At 34.1% G+C, this 18,375-nt stretch overlaps 1 protein-coding gene across 2 annotated transcripts in view; it reads left to right on the top strand.

The window, feature by feature from the left end:
• Nucleotides 1–18,375, top strand: part of SPRED1 (sprouty related EVH1 domain containing 1) — a 119,691-nt gene that overhangs the window by 80,837 nt on the left and 20,479 nt on the right. For both annotated transcript variants that reach the window (XM_029237318.1, XM_029237317.1), the window contains one exon: nt 8,029–8,181. In XM_029237318.1, coding sequence (XP_029093151.1) covers nt 8,029–8,181 — 153 coding nt within the window. The remainder of the gene's footprint in view (nt 1–8,028; nt 8,182–18,375) is intronic.

Here is an 18,375-nt window from a genome sequence, read left to right as displayed (position 1 = left end):
AAGGTTTAGTTTATTCTTTTTTTTTTTTTAATTTATTTATTTTTGCTGTGTTGGATCTTCATTTCTGTGCATAGGGCTTTCTCTAGTTGTAGCAAGCGGGGGCCACTCTTCATCACGGTGCGCGGGCCTCTCACTATCGCGGCCTCTCTTGTTGCGGAGCGCAGGCTCAGTAGTTGTGGCTCATGGGCCCAGTTGCTCCGCGGCATGTGGGATCCTCCCAGACCAGGGCTCGAACCCGTGTCCTCTGCATTAGCAGGCAGATTCTCAACCGCTGCGCCACTAGGGAAGCCCCTAGTTTATTCTTAAACTAATAAAAAGTAACTAAAGAAATCTAGCAAACAGAATAGGAGACGTTGGTGGTCAAATATAAAATGCATTGCTACTGGGTGCTACATCAAAGTGTAAATAGTGATTTTGTTGGGCTTGTAGAATTGTTAGTCATTTTTTTCCTTTTCTGTGCTTTCTGAGTTTGCATAATTTGACTGTATAGTTTTAAATACCAAAAGAATAGCTTTGATAGCATCTTTAACATATGCAATGCTAGAATATAAGATTTCTTTATCAAAGAGCATCTAAAATTTTTTCATCATGCTAAAGTAAACTAATAATATAATTATTTAAAACTTCTCTTGTTGAATATGACCCAGTCACACGTTCAAACCTGTGATTCGTGATAATACAACTACAAGAATGAAAGTTTGGAACAACTGATAGACTGTGATATCAGTTTTTTTCGCACTATATTGTTTATTGGGAATCATACATTTTAAAAAGTTCACAGAACAATGCTGTTTTCTCTGCCTTAGAATAAATATAGAGAGAAGGGACAAAGGAAGGAGAAAAGCAAAATCTGTATTTTCTCTACAGCTATCATCTAGACTTATGTTCTGAAAGAGAACTACAGCTAGAATTATTTTATTACTTTATACTGCATCCTTTTGCCTCTACACACAAAATTGCTGTAATAGTCTTGGAGAAATAAAAAGCTAAACAATCTCTGAGCAACCATAGAAGAATAATTATTATACCAGCCTCTGAGAGTGGAACAGATTTCCACTGTACATGAAATATTGGCATGGTTTACTTTTTAGGTAATACAGATGAGCCAATGCCAGCACAGTACTAAAAGCATTGAATGTGGATGTATATTATTGCTATAGACAACTTTTTAAAAGCTGGAGCTCATGCAAATGTATGTACATCCTTTGTGCGTATCATACATTAGATTTTCTGCTCTTGTGGAAGATTTTTTGGCATTTTCCACCACCTAACTTAAGATTACACCCCTTTTCCCATAGTAATTGTTACCTTTAAAGAGTTTTAATCCAGTAAAAAACATTCAAGTTTGACTAAGCCAGAATACTTTTTACTCAGTCTGATCCAAGTTTTAAAAAATGTTTTGGCTACTATTAATTTTAATAATGGAAATGGTACAAATAATCTTTTTCATAAAATAACAATTAAAATTTTTTTCTTATATGAGTTTGGCAGAGATAGTTAAATGATAAGGCCCAGTGTGGGTAGAGGTGTGAGGAAATAGTCTTTCTTGAGAGGTTTTCAAAGGGCACATAAGTTTGCTAGAGGGTAGCTTATACTCTGTAGTATTAATGGAAATTAATCCTAAGGAAATAATACTACCAGTGCACCAAGATGTATTTATAAGGAGGTGTGTTGAAATGTATATGGCCAAAAAATTGGAAGCTATTTAAATGCCCCTAATTTGAGTTTTGCCTACAGAATACATAACATATACAAATATTGAACTTCTTTGCAACCATTTTAAAGCACAGGGTACATCTTTATATATTGACACAGGGAGAGGTTCATGGTATGTTTTGTGGTAAAAGAAAGCACTACATGGATAGACCTAAATATATAAAAGGAATCAAATTATACATAGACTATAAACATATATATATGTATTAAGTCTAGAAAGATACATGTCAAATAATAATAGGTGCTATTCCATATGGGGGTGTGTGTGAAGAATTTTTTGTGTAATTTGAACTTTTAACAGTTATTAAAATTATTTCTTTTGTGGGTGAAGACTTTTCATTGTTGTTTAAGGAGTTCTTTTTCTACATTTTTTTCTACTGCCAAAGTTACTCCCAAGGGTCTATATTAATATAATGTGATCTGACTTGTGGTTATTTGCATATCACTGATTATTTATAGGGTACTCACTGTGTGTCAGGTATAGTTCTAAGTTCTAGGAATAAAACAGAGGGAAAGTCATTACTGGCTCACAGGAAAAATACAAATAAAAGAACACTTAGAATATAGGGTGATAGATATAAGTATTTTTGAGGAAGTTCAGGGGAGGGAGTAACTTCGGAGTAGATTAACAGACTTTTTGAGGCGTTTATGGCTGATGTTAAGGAGTTCTTTTTTTTAATTTTTATTTTATATTGGAGTATGGTTGATTTACGTTGTGTTAGTTTCAGGTGTACAGCAAAGTGATTCAGTTATACATATACATACATTCATTCTTTTTCAGATTCTTTTCTCATATAGGTTATTACAGAATATTGAGTAGAGTTCCCTGTGCTATGTAGTAGGTCCTTGTTGATTATCTGTTTTATATATAGTAGTGTGTATATGTTAATCCCAAACTCTAAAAAGGAGTTTTTCTAGTGGAAAAATTGAAGATAGTCTTTGTGGACAGAGGAAATGACATGTACAAAGAATCAGAAGTGTGAAATGTTAGACAGTACTGGAGAGAAACAGTAAATCTGAAGCAAAAAGAGATGATGAAACAGTAGAGAAGGAGCCATGGTAAAGTAACAAACCTATGCATTCATTTGTTAGTTCTTTTGTTCATTCTCAAAATTTCTTGTTCATGAAAAGAAAACACTGTAATTTTTAGTAAGACTAGTCCATTATCATAGAAATTAAATAGCATATCCATAAATAAGAGTGAAAGTTGTGATAATGCCTAGTCTTAGTGAGAATATAGAACATTGCTTGTGGATATATGAATTGTTAAAACCACCTTGGAAAATAATTTTTATTTTATAAATCAGAGCATACGTGTATCTTATAATCTAGCATTTCCACCCCTGGATATGTACCAGAAAAATTCTTGTATATATGTATCATGAGGCCTGTAGAAGAATGTTCTTAGCACCCTTGTTTGAAATAGCAAAAAATTAAGTGTTTTATCTTAGGCAAGTTACATAATGTCTTTGAGCTTTAGTTTCTTCCTGTGGAATAGAGAGATAATAATGCTAACTAGCTCGAAGGGTTGTTGTGAGGATGAAATGAGTTAACCCATGTAAAGTACTTGAGACAATGTCTGCTACGTAGAAAATGCTTAATAGGTGTTAGCTATCATCACTACAAAGAAGTGAAAATGAGTGAGCTATTGCTACATATATCAACATGAATAAGTTTCATGAAAAAAAATGAGCAAAAAAAGCAAGTTCCAAAATGTCCCAAATTTCATGATATCAGTCAAATAAAATTCAGAAGCATCTAGAACTAAATATTGTTTAGGAATAATACTTATGTGGTAAAGCTGTAAAAAACAGTAAGAAATTGTAAAATAAACAACTACTTCAAGATAATATTTACCTATCCAAGTGGTAGAGGTGGGGGATGCTATTATTTGTTGTCTTGATAATATAATATTTGCTGTCTTGGTTATTTCTCTTTCTTAAGTTGGGTGATAAGTATACACATATTCACTTTATTACCTTTATATTATTATGTCTATAGTCCTTTATATAAAATATTTCCTAAGGGAAATATCAGTGGTTTGGTGTATATCCTTCCTTAAACTGATAAAATTTTAAAATACCTATTCATCCATCCTATCAATTTGACAGATAGAATCATGTCATACTGACAGTTCTGTCCCTAGCTTTTTTTCATTTAGCAATATCTTGTGAGTACTGCATACAGATCTTTTTAATGGCTTTTAGAATTCTATCATATATGTATACCATAATTTTTTAACCAGTCCTGTGCTGATACAGCCATAGGATGTTTTCTCCTTTTCTTTTTTTGTTAAAAAGAGTGCTACGATGATTATTTGTGTATGTATCTGTATATACGATCACTTTCTCAAAGAAGAAATGCACTCCCACCAACAGTGCAAAATATCCTGTTTCTCCATACCCTTGCCAGTGTTGAGTATTATTATATTTTCCATCTTTTCTAGTCCGTATAAAAAATTGTCATCACATTTTTAAGTCTTTAATTGAAGTCCATCATCTTCTTTTCATGTATTTGTTGTCTATTTCTTTTTCCTGTGAAATAAAGTTGGACTTTGTCTTGTACCTCAGTGCTTCTGGGGTGAGAGAGCCCATTTCTATGGATTGTGTAAATTATGTATCTTGAAAGCGTTCCTCAGACAATAATGATTCTCGGCCCTCTATTCTCCAGTGTGTACAGGGTTCCCCAATAGAGCTTTGATAATTGGATACCTTAGAAGGATTCTGAGTAGAAAAACCAACAGATTGGCATGCCTAGCCTTTTCACAAGACTGGAAACAAGGAGATCACTTAGAAACCTACTAAAATAAGAGAGGCAAAAAAGGATAATGAGAGCTTGCATTAAGAGAGTAGGTAAGTGGATATGGAGAAGAGAAAATGGATTTGAAAGACACTCAGAAGATTAGCTTGTTTAGAAAATTATTTTATTTTACTGACCAAAAGAGATATTCTGCATGAATCCAGAAGGGTTTAGGGCAAGGATTGAACAATGTCTCAGTTTATTATCTCAAATACAGAGTGGCGGGGGAGGGGGTGGAGGGAGGAATCTACTTATGCCAAAAAGCAAGTGACTGGTTCATTAGTCAGTTGAATTACTTGACTATTTTGATAAAATATAATTGTATTTTTAAATATTATGACTATATCAAAAGGAGGGGGGAAAGTATATACCTAGATTTTAAAAGAAATCGCCCTTATAAACATAAATAAGCTCTAGAAAAATTGGAAAATCATTTATAATCATACCATCAAGGAATAATATTAACATTCATTTTATATCCTTTTAACCTTTCATCTTTTTATGGTTATAATACTATAAATAAAATTTTATATACTGATTTTTTAACATTAAACATTTCTCCACAAAGTAGGTATTCATAAACCTAATTTCAAATGACCGCTCATTCCATTAAGTGGGCATACCATAATTTACATAACCATTCCCTTAATTTAGGACATTAAGGTTATTTCTTCATTTTTACTATTAAAAAATTCTGAGAAAAATATTTTGTGCCTAAAGCTCTTTCCATTTGGTACAATTTTTTCTTTACTAGATTGAATAAGTGGTGAAAATGTGTGAATGTTTTAAAAGCTTTTGATACATTTTACTAAAATTGCTCTTCAGAAATGGTTGGTCCGGATTTTCCTCCTGTGTATAGAATAAGCAGTGAATGAGAATGACCATTTTCCTTATCGCCACTTTTTTTTAATACTTTGTCAACTTAATATACACCTAAATTTAAACTTGCTGAAAGAGACATAGGTAGTAGGAAAATGGTCTTTTCCTGTTTAGGATTCTCTAAAAATGTTAGTTTCTGACAATTCATGTATAATATGTCCCTTATTATAGATTGTAGACTCTACATTTTCAAACAGTGAGGGTTGGTTTGTTTATTTTTACCATATCAGACACCTGAAAGATGTTTTAGTTATTTTATTAGCTGAGACACATTTAGGTGTATAGTTATACATTCACTGTGTAGTATGAAATATTTCTTTTTTTAAAAAATATTTATTTATTTATTTGATGGCACCATGTCTTAGTTGCGGCTCATGGGCTCCTTCTTTGTGGCATGGGAACTCTTAGTTGCGGCATGCATGTAGGATCTAGATTGAACCTGGACCCTTTGCATTGGGAGCGCAGAGTCTCATCTACTGCACCACCAGGGAAGTCCCAGTATTTCTAATTAATAGGTTAATTCCAGGTATTTTGGTAAGCATTTTTAAGTTGAACTAAATCATTTATTACCCAAATACTATACACATTTTATTTGTTTAATAATGAAACAATACTTTTGATATTTCCCTTTAAAAAATAATGTATTTATTTTTAATCAAAATGAAATTTATTACTGTTTAATGTAAGTAGAATTAACCTCAGTCAGTACAGTAAAACACTGGGTCATGTAAACATTTTGTATTTGTTCAGATACAGATTTTTAAGTAAGCTTTATTATATTTTACAATTCTTAAATGACTTCTCAGTTAGATTAGAATACAGTAAAGACAACCTGATCAAAATAGTTGTCACCATTAAAAGCATAATTACTTTATGATCACTACTAATACAGTTTATGCTTGTTTATAGTTTTTAATCTCTTGAGTATCTCAACTAACCCTGAGATTTTTAATACAAATACTATACCCAGTTTATAATAAAAAGGAGCTGTGATTTAGAGAAGTTAATTGCTTAAATTTCATACCCAAGTTGGATAAGACAAGGTTCCAACCTAGGCCCTTTCTCTAAACCTTTTTGTTGTTATTGTTGTTTTCTTCTATTCAGTTTGCTTATGATTTTTGACAGTTACTTGGGTCATTTATTTTGAAAACTCCCTGGAACAAATAAATATGCTTCCTGAATTCTTTTTACTCTCCCCAGTTTTGATCATTAATTTTGAAAGAATGTTTGCTGAATACCATTATTTAGCCACCTCCTTTCCAATAACTTAGCATTAACTGTCATAACACATTGATATAACTATTAGGAAAATTAGCTAAAAATAGCAGTTAACTGGGTTTGACACATGTAGTTTTAAGTGACAAGAGACTCTCAGATACATTTTTTAAAGTTTAATTGCTTCCTGATAAAATAACAGCTTTTAGTTTTCAGAGCATTTTCACATATATTACCATCTCACTAAATCCTTATGACAATCCATGTCATAAAACAGTATAGGTATTATAATTATTGAATTGAAAAAACTGAGTTCCAGAAAAATTAAATGTCACAAAGCTTCTTTGTTTCAGAGCAAGAACCAGAACATGCATTTATAAATTTATAATATCTTAGCTATAACTTTTATGAACTTTATTGCTTAATATTAGAAGTAATACCAAATTTTAATAACTTTTATTAACTTTATTGCTTAATATTAGAAGTAATACCAAATTTTAATGTTTTTTATTTTTATAAAAAAGCTTGTAAGTGTTTCTACCTTTAAAATTATTAGCCCTATAATGATTACTCTAAATTACTTTAGAGTGAGCCAGTAAAGGTATTTCTGTAATTTTAGTTGGCTGTCACTTTTTCTTCCCAAATAATTATATACTAACAGGAAAAATAATAGCAAAGAGTTATCTCATTTCTTAAAAAAAAAAAAAAAAGAAACAAAACCTTTTCAGGACTTTCTGTTTTGTAATGTGCTAAGTTTCACTTATTCAACATTTATTTCACAGAAATATTGTTTATGAAATTCCAAAAGCATTTTGTTAGTGACTGTCATTGATTGAGCATATCTCCTTCACTGAGTCTTGTATATGGTTTGAATCCTTCTAAATAATCAGCAAGTTCAGGCTAATTAATTAATTCACTCATTCAATTACTTTTAAAATTACGTGGACTACTGTCTTCCTTCTTCGATCCCTCGTATCATACAGCACAATCCTTGGTACTGTGTAAAAAGAAAAAAGTTCTTTAAAAAAAACTTGCAAAGTAACAATTTTATTGATTTGTATTTTTTCCTCATAATTTCTTCATTTTCTGTGTACATATATCACTTTTAGTTATAATTAACAGCTTTATTGTAATTAGATATCTTTCTCACTTGGCATGGATAGCCTTCTAATTCTTCCTATGTTATTTTTTTTAAGAAAGTCCATTTTGCTTATAAAGTTGATTTTTATTTTTAATTCATATTATTTTATTTTGACATGGCTTCCTAACGCACATTTGAGTTTGGGGAATTGCCATACACATTGATGGTGGTGGTACCTACTTACTGATTTGCTAAATTTTTGTTAGAGTGAAGGTATCTTATTTTGTTGTTGTTTTTTACATTCTGGTAACTAATGAGTTGGGGATTGTTCCCATTAGGCAGCTGAAGAGGATACTTCCAGTTCTCTAGTGAAAGATCATCTCTTCCAGCAAGAGACAGTTATAACCAGTGAGCCTTACAGAAGCTCAAGGCCTTCTCCCTTTGAAGATCTGAATGCCAGAAGAGTCTACCTGCAAAGCCAAGCCAATCAGGTGAGAAAATAAATATTTTTCAATATATTATTCATATTTATAGGAATCGGATGTGTTAGATGAGAACATTAGGACCATCTGCCCTTTACCAGTCAAAGAACAACAGAAACCCAGGAGAATAAGATTTATAATCAAATCCGGAATGAGACAATACATATATGTCATAATGTCCTAAACAGGTTTAATAATTGAGTCATAAATTTGACTTTAAATTTTTTGATGATAAAGGGGAAAAGGTGTTAGTTACATTTTCATTATCCAGTAGAGGGATACAAAGGAACATAAACCATAGTTTATGTTCTAAAAGAGTTTATGATGGCGTAATAGATACGTGCTCATAGTGATTGGGAGCACAGGATAGGGGTATTGAAGTCGTTGTGGAAGATGAGAGTTTGTGTTTTTTCTTAAGATACACCTGAACTTTTCAAGGATGAGAAAAACTGTTAACTAATTGAAGAGGGTGGGGCTGGTGATGAAAATTGGGGGGGAAAACACAGGAGGAGCGAGGGGATGAATGTTTTAAACAGAGGGAATTTTAGTCAGCATAGTCTGCCATAACAAAATACCATAAACTGGGTGGATTAAATAACAGGTTTTTTTCCTCACAGTTCTGAAGGCTTGGAAGTCCCAAGGTTAGGGTGCCAGCACGGTTGATTCCTAGTGAGGGCTCTCTTCTTGGATTACAGACAGCTGCTTTGTCTCAGTGCCAGAGAACGCCCAAGTGAGCAAGCTCTCTGGTGTCTCTCATAAAGGGCACTAATCCTGTCATACCAGGACCACACCCTTCATGACCTAATTACCTCCTGAAGACCCCATCTCCAAATAGCATCACATTGGGGGTTTGGGTTTCATATAATTTGGGGGGGGGCAGGGGTGACACAAACATTTAGTCCATGGCAGGGAACAGTATGAGCAGAGGTATGCATGATCTAGGGGGAAAACAACATGGAGGGTGAAAAAGAGGGGCAAAGAGAACAAGAGCCAGACTGTCGGGGTTTTATGTCCTGCAAACCATCTTGGACTTAAATCTTGTTTGTTGTTTCGCAAACCTGGGTACACATTCATGTGCCAGAAGACACAAGAAACCACAGGTTAAACACAGTGCATTTTTATGGAGTGTCACTTTTACTTACAAACAAAAAAATCCAAAGCGGTGTACCAGGTTTACATTCCCACTAGTCGTGGGAATTTTCCTGAATACTTGGTATTGCACCCCCCCTTTTCCCCCTCCCCCTTTTTTCCTCCAATTTAGTCACTTAGTGGAAGTAAAGTAGTATTTTATTGTGATTTTATTTTATACTTTCCTGATTACTACTGCTGTTGAGCACCTTTTTTTACATGCTTATTGACCATTTAGAAATTCTGTTTTGTAAAGCACCTATTCAAGTATTTTGCACATCTAATATTGAGTTGTCTTTTTCTTATTGATTTATAGCCATTTTCTTTTTGTTTATTTTGGAAATAAGTCCTTTGTTGGATATATATATTGCAGATATCTTCTCTCTGGTGGTCTGTCTTTTCACTCTTTTAATAATGTCTTTTGCTGAATAAGAGTTCTTAATTTTAATAGAAGAGTGATTTAGTGATCGTTCCCTCTGTGGTTAGTGCTTTTTGTGTCATGTATATGAAATCTTTGAGTATCCTCACCAAGCCATGAAGATATTTTATGTTGTCTTTTAGAAACTTTATTATTTTTTCTTTCATGTTTGATTTTTGTAAGTGGTATAAGATTAGGAGGTCAAGGGTTCCCTCCCTGCACCACAACCCCCAAATCTGGATAGCCAGTGATCCAGCACCATATAGTAAAAAAATCTATGCTTTCTGAAACAAGTGCATTGCATTTTCAGCTTTGTCATGTGACTGTATGTGTGTGGATCTATTTCTATTCTCTGTTCTGTTCCCTTAGCCTATTTGTCTATTTTTATACCGGTACCACACTTTTAAAATAACAGTAGTTATATAATATTTCTGGGATCTGGGAGTTATGTTCCCCAGCTTTGTCCTTTAAGATCTTGTTGTTCTTGGACCTATGTAAATTTTAGAGTCAGCTTATCAATTTCCACAAAACTTCTAGAATTTTGATTGACATTGTATTGCATTCATAAATTAATTTGGAGGAAGTTAACATCTTGACAATACTGAATCTTCTAATCCATGAAATGGTAAATTCATTCATTTATCTTTTGTTAGATTTATTCTTAGGTATTTAATTTTTGTAAGTTTATTTAGTTATTAATTATTATAAGTATATTTTGTAAATTGATCTTATATCCAGAGACATTGTTAAACTAATTTATTAACTCTGTACTTAAAATCTGTAAATTTTTTAAATGTCTGTTTCTTGTCACACTGGCTAGGACTTCTAGTGCAGGGGGGATTGACTTTCTTATTTTGTTCCTTATCTCAGGGGAAAGCTTTCTATATTCATTGCATTCATCATTAACTATGATATTTGCTGTATGTTTTCATAGATCCTTTTAACAGATTAAGGTATCTATCTATTATTCCCACATTACTGTTTTTTATGACATGCTTCTGCAGTAATTGAGATGATTCTAATTTTTTTCCTTGTTGATTCTGTTGATTGGTAAATTGTAATAATTGGTTTGCAACCTTGCAGTCTTGAATAAACCCATCTTGGTTGCCATATAATACTCATTATACATACACATATAAACATATGCACACATAAAATTGGGTTTAATAATATTTTATCTAGGATTCTTATGTCTGTGTTCATGGAAGAGATTGGCATATAATTTTCTTTTCCCATAAAATCCCAGGCAGGTGTTGTAATCAAGGTATGCTAACTCCATGAAACAAATTGGGCAGTGTTTCTTTTTTGCAGTTTGTGGAAAAGTTTAAAATTTGTTGTTTTTCTTAAATGTTTGGTAGAATTTCCTGGTGAAGCCATCTGAGCCCAGAATTTTCTTTATCAGATGATTTTGAGCTACAGATCGATTTCTTTAACAGATTCAGGACTATGCTGATTTTCTAATTCTTTTTAGAAAGTGTTTTTACAGGATTTTGGTTTTTATTCCTTTTTTATGGAAAATTTCAAACATACTAGAAGTTGAATGGATAGTGCAGTCAATTGCTGTGTACTACCCTGCTTCTGACATTAGTCATTGGCAAAATGATGATATGCCATATTTTCATTATTATTCAGAAATGGATTGATTTTTAAACATTTGGGGTTTTCTACTTTTCTTTTTATTGCAGATATTCTAAGGATATACTCTGAATGATTTCATTCGTTAACATTTGTTGAGGCTTATTTAATGACTCAACATAAGGTCCGTGTGCCATGTGCACTTGAAAAGACTTCATATTCTTAGATGTTGTGTGTAGTGTTCTTTCTATATATTAGGTCAGGTTTGTTATCCTTATTAACTTTAAAAAAATCTGCTTGTCAGTAACTGAGCAAGGTATGTTTAAAAATCTCCAACTTTGATGGTAGAATCATCTTGTTTTAATTCCATCAGTTATTTACTTTATATATTTTGAGGCTATTATATATTGCTTGTAATTTTATAATTGTCATACCTTTATGTTGAATTGACTCTCTTGTCATTATGAAATATCCTTCCTTATCTCTGGTAATACTTTTTGCCTAAAAGTCTACTATGTCTGATATTTTCTTTTGGCTAACGTTTACACAGTGTGTGCTTTCCCATCCTTGTACTTTCAACATTTATATGTCATATATAAGATGTCTCTTTTAAACCATATGCAGTTGGGTTTCGTTTTTTTCTCAGGGTGTTTTTGTGTTTTAGAGTATTTTGTCTCCTTCCTTTTACTGCAATTATTGATATAGTATAAATCTACCATCTTACTTGTTTTCTGTTTGCCCCATTTTTCTTTGTTCATTATTTCCTCCACTTGCCTTAGTCAGGTATATTTAACTACTTAATTTTTCTTTTTTATTAGATAATTAATAATACAGTTCAGTGCTTTTATTGTAATCCTAGAGGTCACAATACGCATTGTTAACTCCTTAGAATCTACCCTAAATTGATTGTTTTTTAAACCACTTCTGGAAAATGCATGGATCCTACAATACCTTAATGCCATTTATCTCTTGTTCATTTACCGTTTGTGTTGTTGTTGTCATGAAATTCATTCTGTGTGTATGTATTTATAACCTCCCAAAATAATATTTTAAACAGTCAACATTGATTTCAGTTTATCCGTCTACTTATGCTTTTGGCTGTTCTTTAATCCCTTGTTTATTACCATACTACCATGTAGGATCATTGGCTGCTTATTGCTGTTGGTGAATCTTCGTTGTCGTTTTTCTGGAAACATCTTTTATTTCCTCCATATTTGAAGGATGTTTTGCTGACTGTCACATTCTAAGTTGTCATTTATTTTCTTTCACCACTTTAAAAGATGTCACCATTATCTACACTTTTCCATCATTGCTATTGAGAAATGCTGTCTATCTTTGGCTTTTCGCTGTTTTATTATGCTATGCCTAGGTACTAGGTTTTTTTATTGGGTTTATAGAGCTTTTTGAATCTGGCTGATATCTTTGAACAGATTTAGAAATTTCTCCACCATTGTCTCTTCAAATATTGTTTCTAAATCTGAGGCTCAGGGAGAGATATGGACTGAACTTAAAGTTGGGAGTCATTATCTAACGATGGAAATTAAAACTATGAGAGAAGTTTGAATTACTTTGTAAGAAGAATAGTATTCAAAGCTGGAACACTGAGGATCACTAAATGTTAAAAGACAGGGTGTTGAAGAAGAACAGATAGGAGAACTAGGAAAGGGCAATAATGTCTCAGAAGCCTGAGAAGGAGAGTTAAAAAGGTAGGTGAAGGAGTAGTTAATTAATGTATTGCAATTACATGGTCCAATAAAGGACCTGGATGAATCCTGGATTCATCTCTGTAAAGGTAATTGATACCCCTAGCATAGTTTCAGTGGGATTAGGAGGCATTCATGACAGTAGAAGAAACAACATTTTTCTTTTTGTCTGAGCTCCTTTCAAAAGTTTGACTACAGAGGCCTTCCTTTAGAGAGCAGGTGGAGCTAGAAGGTGGAGGGCCAAGGAAATAAATATGTTTAAAATTTGAAGGGTTAAAGAAAGTGAGAAGTTAAAGATTTGGGACAGAGAGAATAATTGATAAAGACCCAAAGGAGACTATCAAGGACACAGGGATTACACTGAAAGAGGAATTACTTCATTTTTCTAGACTGAAGAGAAGTTTAGATAGAACTACAGATTTATTAAAAAGGAGGTAGAAGGTTAATGAAATTCAGACTTGATCAATTCAGCAGTGTGTGCCCTCGCATTCTTGGATAAACCTAAAATTTAATTGTTTTTATCTTAAAAACTTGAATATGGGAGCAGGGGGTAAAGAGAAAATAAAAAACCTTCTAGATCATCTGGGAATTTTTCTTCCAGCAAGTCCCAATACAGCCATACCACAGCAAATAAATAAATATAGTTTGAAATATTCAAGTTAGACACAGATTGTGAAAGGTTCCCTGCCAATAGATCTGATTAATTAGGTTACTTAAGGTCGCAAGAAACATATATTCTCAGGCTATGTACGTTGTTGGGGACTTATTGTAATGACCTGGGCAAGTACCAGGCTAATAGCATGTATTCATTCAGCCTCTCTGGTCCTCCCATAATTGGAACTTCAGTTAGGATTATCCCCCTTCCTCCACTCTAATTAAGTCTAATGCCAGTGTTTCCCATATAAGTAAATGGTATATCACTTATACATTTGCTCAGGGCAGAAACTTGAAGCTATCCTGACTCGTTCCTCTCTCAATCTCATACTGTAGATATCAGCAGTCAATCAGCAATCCTGTAAACACTACATTCAAAGTATATTTCTCAGACGTTAATCCTTTCTTACTGCTATAGTCTTCTAATTTCCCTACTTCCACTCTTATCCTTCCCATCCACTCTAATAATCTGTTCACACAGTAACCAAAGTGATCCTTTAAAAAGATACAAATCAAATGAGTTCAAAACTTTATAAAAGTCTAACATCCTATTTAGAACAACATACAGAGGTTTTACAGAGCTGTGCATGATTTTGTTCGTGGCTTCTCCAGATTTATTTTCTATTCTTTCTCACTCACAAGCTCCTTAATACCTCGACCTCCTATGTTTTAAGTATATTAAGAATATCTATGCCTCAAGGGCTTTGCATCTGCTCTTCCTTTTATCTGGAACACTCTTCCTCCAGATGTTCCTGGAGCCTGCTCCTTACTTCAGGTCACCTCTTCTGTGAAGCCTTCCCTGAGCACTCTAAATGAAATACCAACCCTTCCATCACTGTATCCTTATGCTATTTTACTTTTCTTAATAACACTTATTTCCTGATTATAATTTGTCTCCTATTTGTACTTTTTTTGTTTGTTCACTGATACGTTCAGGAATCTAGAAGTTCCTAAGATAGAGTAAGTACCCAGTAAATATTTGTTGAATGAAAGAATAGATGAATAAATGCTAACAGCATCACCTTGGAAGCATCCTACATCAGAGGAATAGCCTTGCCAAAAGGACTAGACTACTTTGTTGCTGTCAAGAAATATGAAGAGTGTGAGATTTAACCCTAGCTAGCAAGTTATATGAATGCTGCCAGAAGACATAAGACTGCTAGGTCAGAGACAAAGGACTGTTACTCACAGCACAATAAAGTAGCATGAGCTTCATGTTTGTGTCAGTTCCCCTTGCTTCCCAAGTCCCATGGGGGTGGTGCTAAGCTGCTCAGGTGAATATTGCACACTCAGTGGGTTTGCATCCCAATATTGGAACCCTGAGTTTTGGGGAACCCCAGTCTTTTATAATGGGCGATAATCCTGCCTGACTTTTGCCAGGGAGGGACACAGTGTCTTTGTTATACTCGTTAAGTAAACAAACCCAACTTCAAAGGAGAGATACCATATCTTTCAAGGGTTTCCCTATTCACACATCTTTGAAAAGATAGTCTGAAGCAAAGGCAGATAGTACCTCTACTCACTGTATCTGCAGAAGTGAGACCCATGGAGAATTGTCACCTAACATTAGTTTAGGTTTTTTCCCTCTAGCAGTGCTTAAACAGGTATTGTCAATGTTTGTCTTTGGCTCATTTTCTATGCTTCCATGAACTACTTAAATCCTTTTGATGGATTAGGTACATTCTTTCAAACTGCTAGTGCTCTCAGTCGGGTTTTAGTTAAATCTAATAGGCCTGGAGGCCATTATAGTCCTTTTACTCAATTTCGCTTACTTTCAAGTTCCTGGAGGTCATTTCACGGCAGATGAATAAGACCACATGTATTATGGTCTTACAGCCAAAGGTTTATGATGTATTTAATACATAGAAAATAATACATGTAATGAATACCTGAGAAAGCAAAAAACTTTTAAAAACCTCCAATCCTGTTCCCTTGCCTTCATCCTAGAGGTGACCTTTACCTTGGACTGTGTTTGCTTATTAGCATTCTTATACTTTTCTTGGTAATTCTACCACTTCTTTTTCTTCTGCCAGTAGATATTTTAGTTGTTTCCATATTTTTGATATTAGGCATACTGCTAGTACAAACTTTCTTGCCCCTCAGCTATTGTGCAAGAGTTTCTTTAGGGTATACAGAAATGGGCCTTTGATATTGATGTGCTATAAAAAGGCTCTTGGGCAAATTAGTCTATAGGATTCATGTGTTCTGTGACTATAAGAGAGATATTTTGAGCATTTGAGAGGTTAGAGAAATAACGCTGAATATTCCATTACAAACTAATTTTAACCATATACTCTTATATAACTTGTTATTGAGTAATAAAATTTTCAGTGACACTTCTTTTTGAATTTTATTTTTGGCCAGTATCTCCTAGTTTATGGTGGTTTTTCACTTTTTTTATGGTGTTTTGGTGAACAGATGTTCCAAAATTTAATACAATCGAATTTATCATTCTTTTCGTGGTGGTGTTTTTAAAAACTCCTCCCCACCCTTATCTGAAAGATTTTTCTCTTGATTTTATTCTAAACGTTTTGCAGTTTTGTTCGTAAAACAAACTGATTTTTGTTCCACTTTTATTTTTTCCATATGGATTACTGATTGTTAACAGCACCACTTATTGGATCCTTCCCCCTACTAATAGGCAGTGCCATATCTGTCATATATCAAGTTTCTATTTCTGGTCTCTCTTATCTGTTGGTCTGTTTGTCCTGGCACCAGTGCCACTTGTCTTCTTTACTATAGGATGTTTTAACTCTATAGCAAGTCTTAATATCTGTAGAGCAAGTGCATCTACCACTTTTTTCTTCTCTTTTTTGTTGGTGGGTGGGGGAGCTGTTTAGTCTTCCACAGAATTTAGAATTAGCTTGGGACTTCCCCAGTGATCCAGTGGTTAAGACTCCACCTTCCAGTGCAGGGGGTGTGGGTTCAATCCCCGGTTGGGGAACTAGGATCCCACATGCCATGGGGTGTGGCCAAAAAAAAAAAAATTAGAATTAGCTTATCAAGTTTGTTGAAAAATCCATCTGCAGTCTATATTTGAATTGCACTGAATCTGTATATTAGTTTGGGGAAGAATTTAGCCTTCTTTTCCATGAATATATAATATATCCTTCTATTTAGCTCATCTATAATGCTCAATAAAGCTTTGTATTTTCTTCATGAAAAGATATCATATATCTTTTAAAAGAGTGGATATATGGGGCTTCCCTGGTGGCACAGTGGTTAAGAATCCGCCTGCCAATGCAGGGAACACAGGTTCGAGCCCTGGTCCAGGAAGATCCCACATGCCTCAGAGCAGCTAAGCCTGTGCGCCACAACCACTGAGCCTGCGCTCTAGAGCTTGCGAGCCACAACTACTGAGCCCACAGGCCACAACTACTGAAGCCTGCGTGCTCAGAACCCGTGCTCCGTAACAAGAGAGGCCACCGCAGTGAGAAGCCCACACACCACGATTAAGAGTGGCCCCTGCTCACCGCAACTAGAGAGAGCCTGCGCATAGCAACAAAGACCCAAAATGAGTCAAAAATACACTTTAAAAAAAAGAGTGGATATATGTATATGTATAACTGATTCACTTTGCTGTACATGTGAAACTAACACACATTGTAAGTCAATTATACTCCAATAAAAAATTTAAAAAAAAAACATTGGAGAGGTTATAATCATGCAAAAGTAATCCAGCCTGTGTCCTAGAGCCCACGAGCCACAACTACCGAAGCCTGAGCACCTAGAGCCTATGCTCCACAACAGGAGAAGCCACCACAATGAGAAGCCCGCGCACCGCAAAGAAGAGTAGCACAAGCTCGCCGCCACTAGAGGAAACCTGCATGCAGCAGTGAAGACCCAATGCAGCCAAAAATAAAGATCTTAAAAAAAAAAAAAGTAATCCAGAAATCTTACTTCATCCCACATCAGTCCTTTAGTCCTACAACATAATTAAAATTGAAATACTTCTGTTCCTCTTTATGTTCCTACCATGTGATTAAAGTGCTAATGAAAGTAAAATTCAAAACTGCAGGAAACAAGGCCAGGAATGAGATAACCTCTTCAGTCATTAACTATTTTTATTAAACTTTCTTTCCTGTTTAAGACACTACTAATACTGAGTAGGTGGTTCGAGTTGGATATATCCATTTAAATTGCTTTTTGAATTGAAGCATACAAACTTTTTAATCCAGCATTTTTACTTTTAGCAATTTCTGATACAGATACACTTGGACATGTGTATTAAAGATAAATATGTATAAGGATAATTTATGCAGTATTGTTTGTAACAGCAAAAGGTGGGGAAAAGCCTATATATATATATAAATCAGCCTAGTTAAATTAAGTCATCCATTCAGTGGAATACTAAGCTGCTATTAAAAGAATTAGGTATTAAAAAAATTAGGTATAAACACATACGCACACTTGCATGTGTGTGTAAATTAAATATGTGGCCAAAAAGTGGTAAGTACCACCTGAGTGGTCCATTTGTTACAACTGGTGAACCTACGTTGATACATCATATAATCACCCAAAGTGCATAGTTTACAGTAGGGTTCATTCTTGGTGTTGTGCATTCTGTGGATTTGGACAAATATATAATGATATGTGTCCATCATTATAGTATCATATAGCCTTTTTTCACTGACCTAAAAATCCTCTGTTCTCTGCCTGTTCTTCCCTCCTTACCTCTCCCTTCTCCCAAACACAGATCCTGGCAACCACTGATCTTTTTATTGT

This window comes from Monodon monoceros, unplaced genomic scaffold (genome assembly GCF_005190385.1).
Source record: "Monodon monoceros isolate NGI ecotype Baffin Bay Population unplaced genomic scaffold, NGI_Narwhal_1 Super_Scaffold_21, whole genome shotgun sequence".
Lineage (NCBI taxonomy): Eukaryota > Metazoa > Chordata > Mammalia > Artiodactyla > Monodontidae > Monodon > Monodon monoceros.
This window is presented reverse-complemented; position numbering and strand designations above follow the sequence as displayed.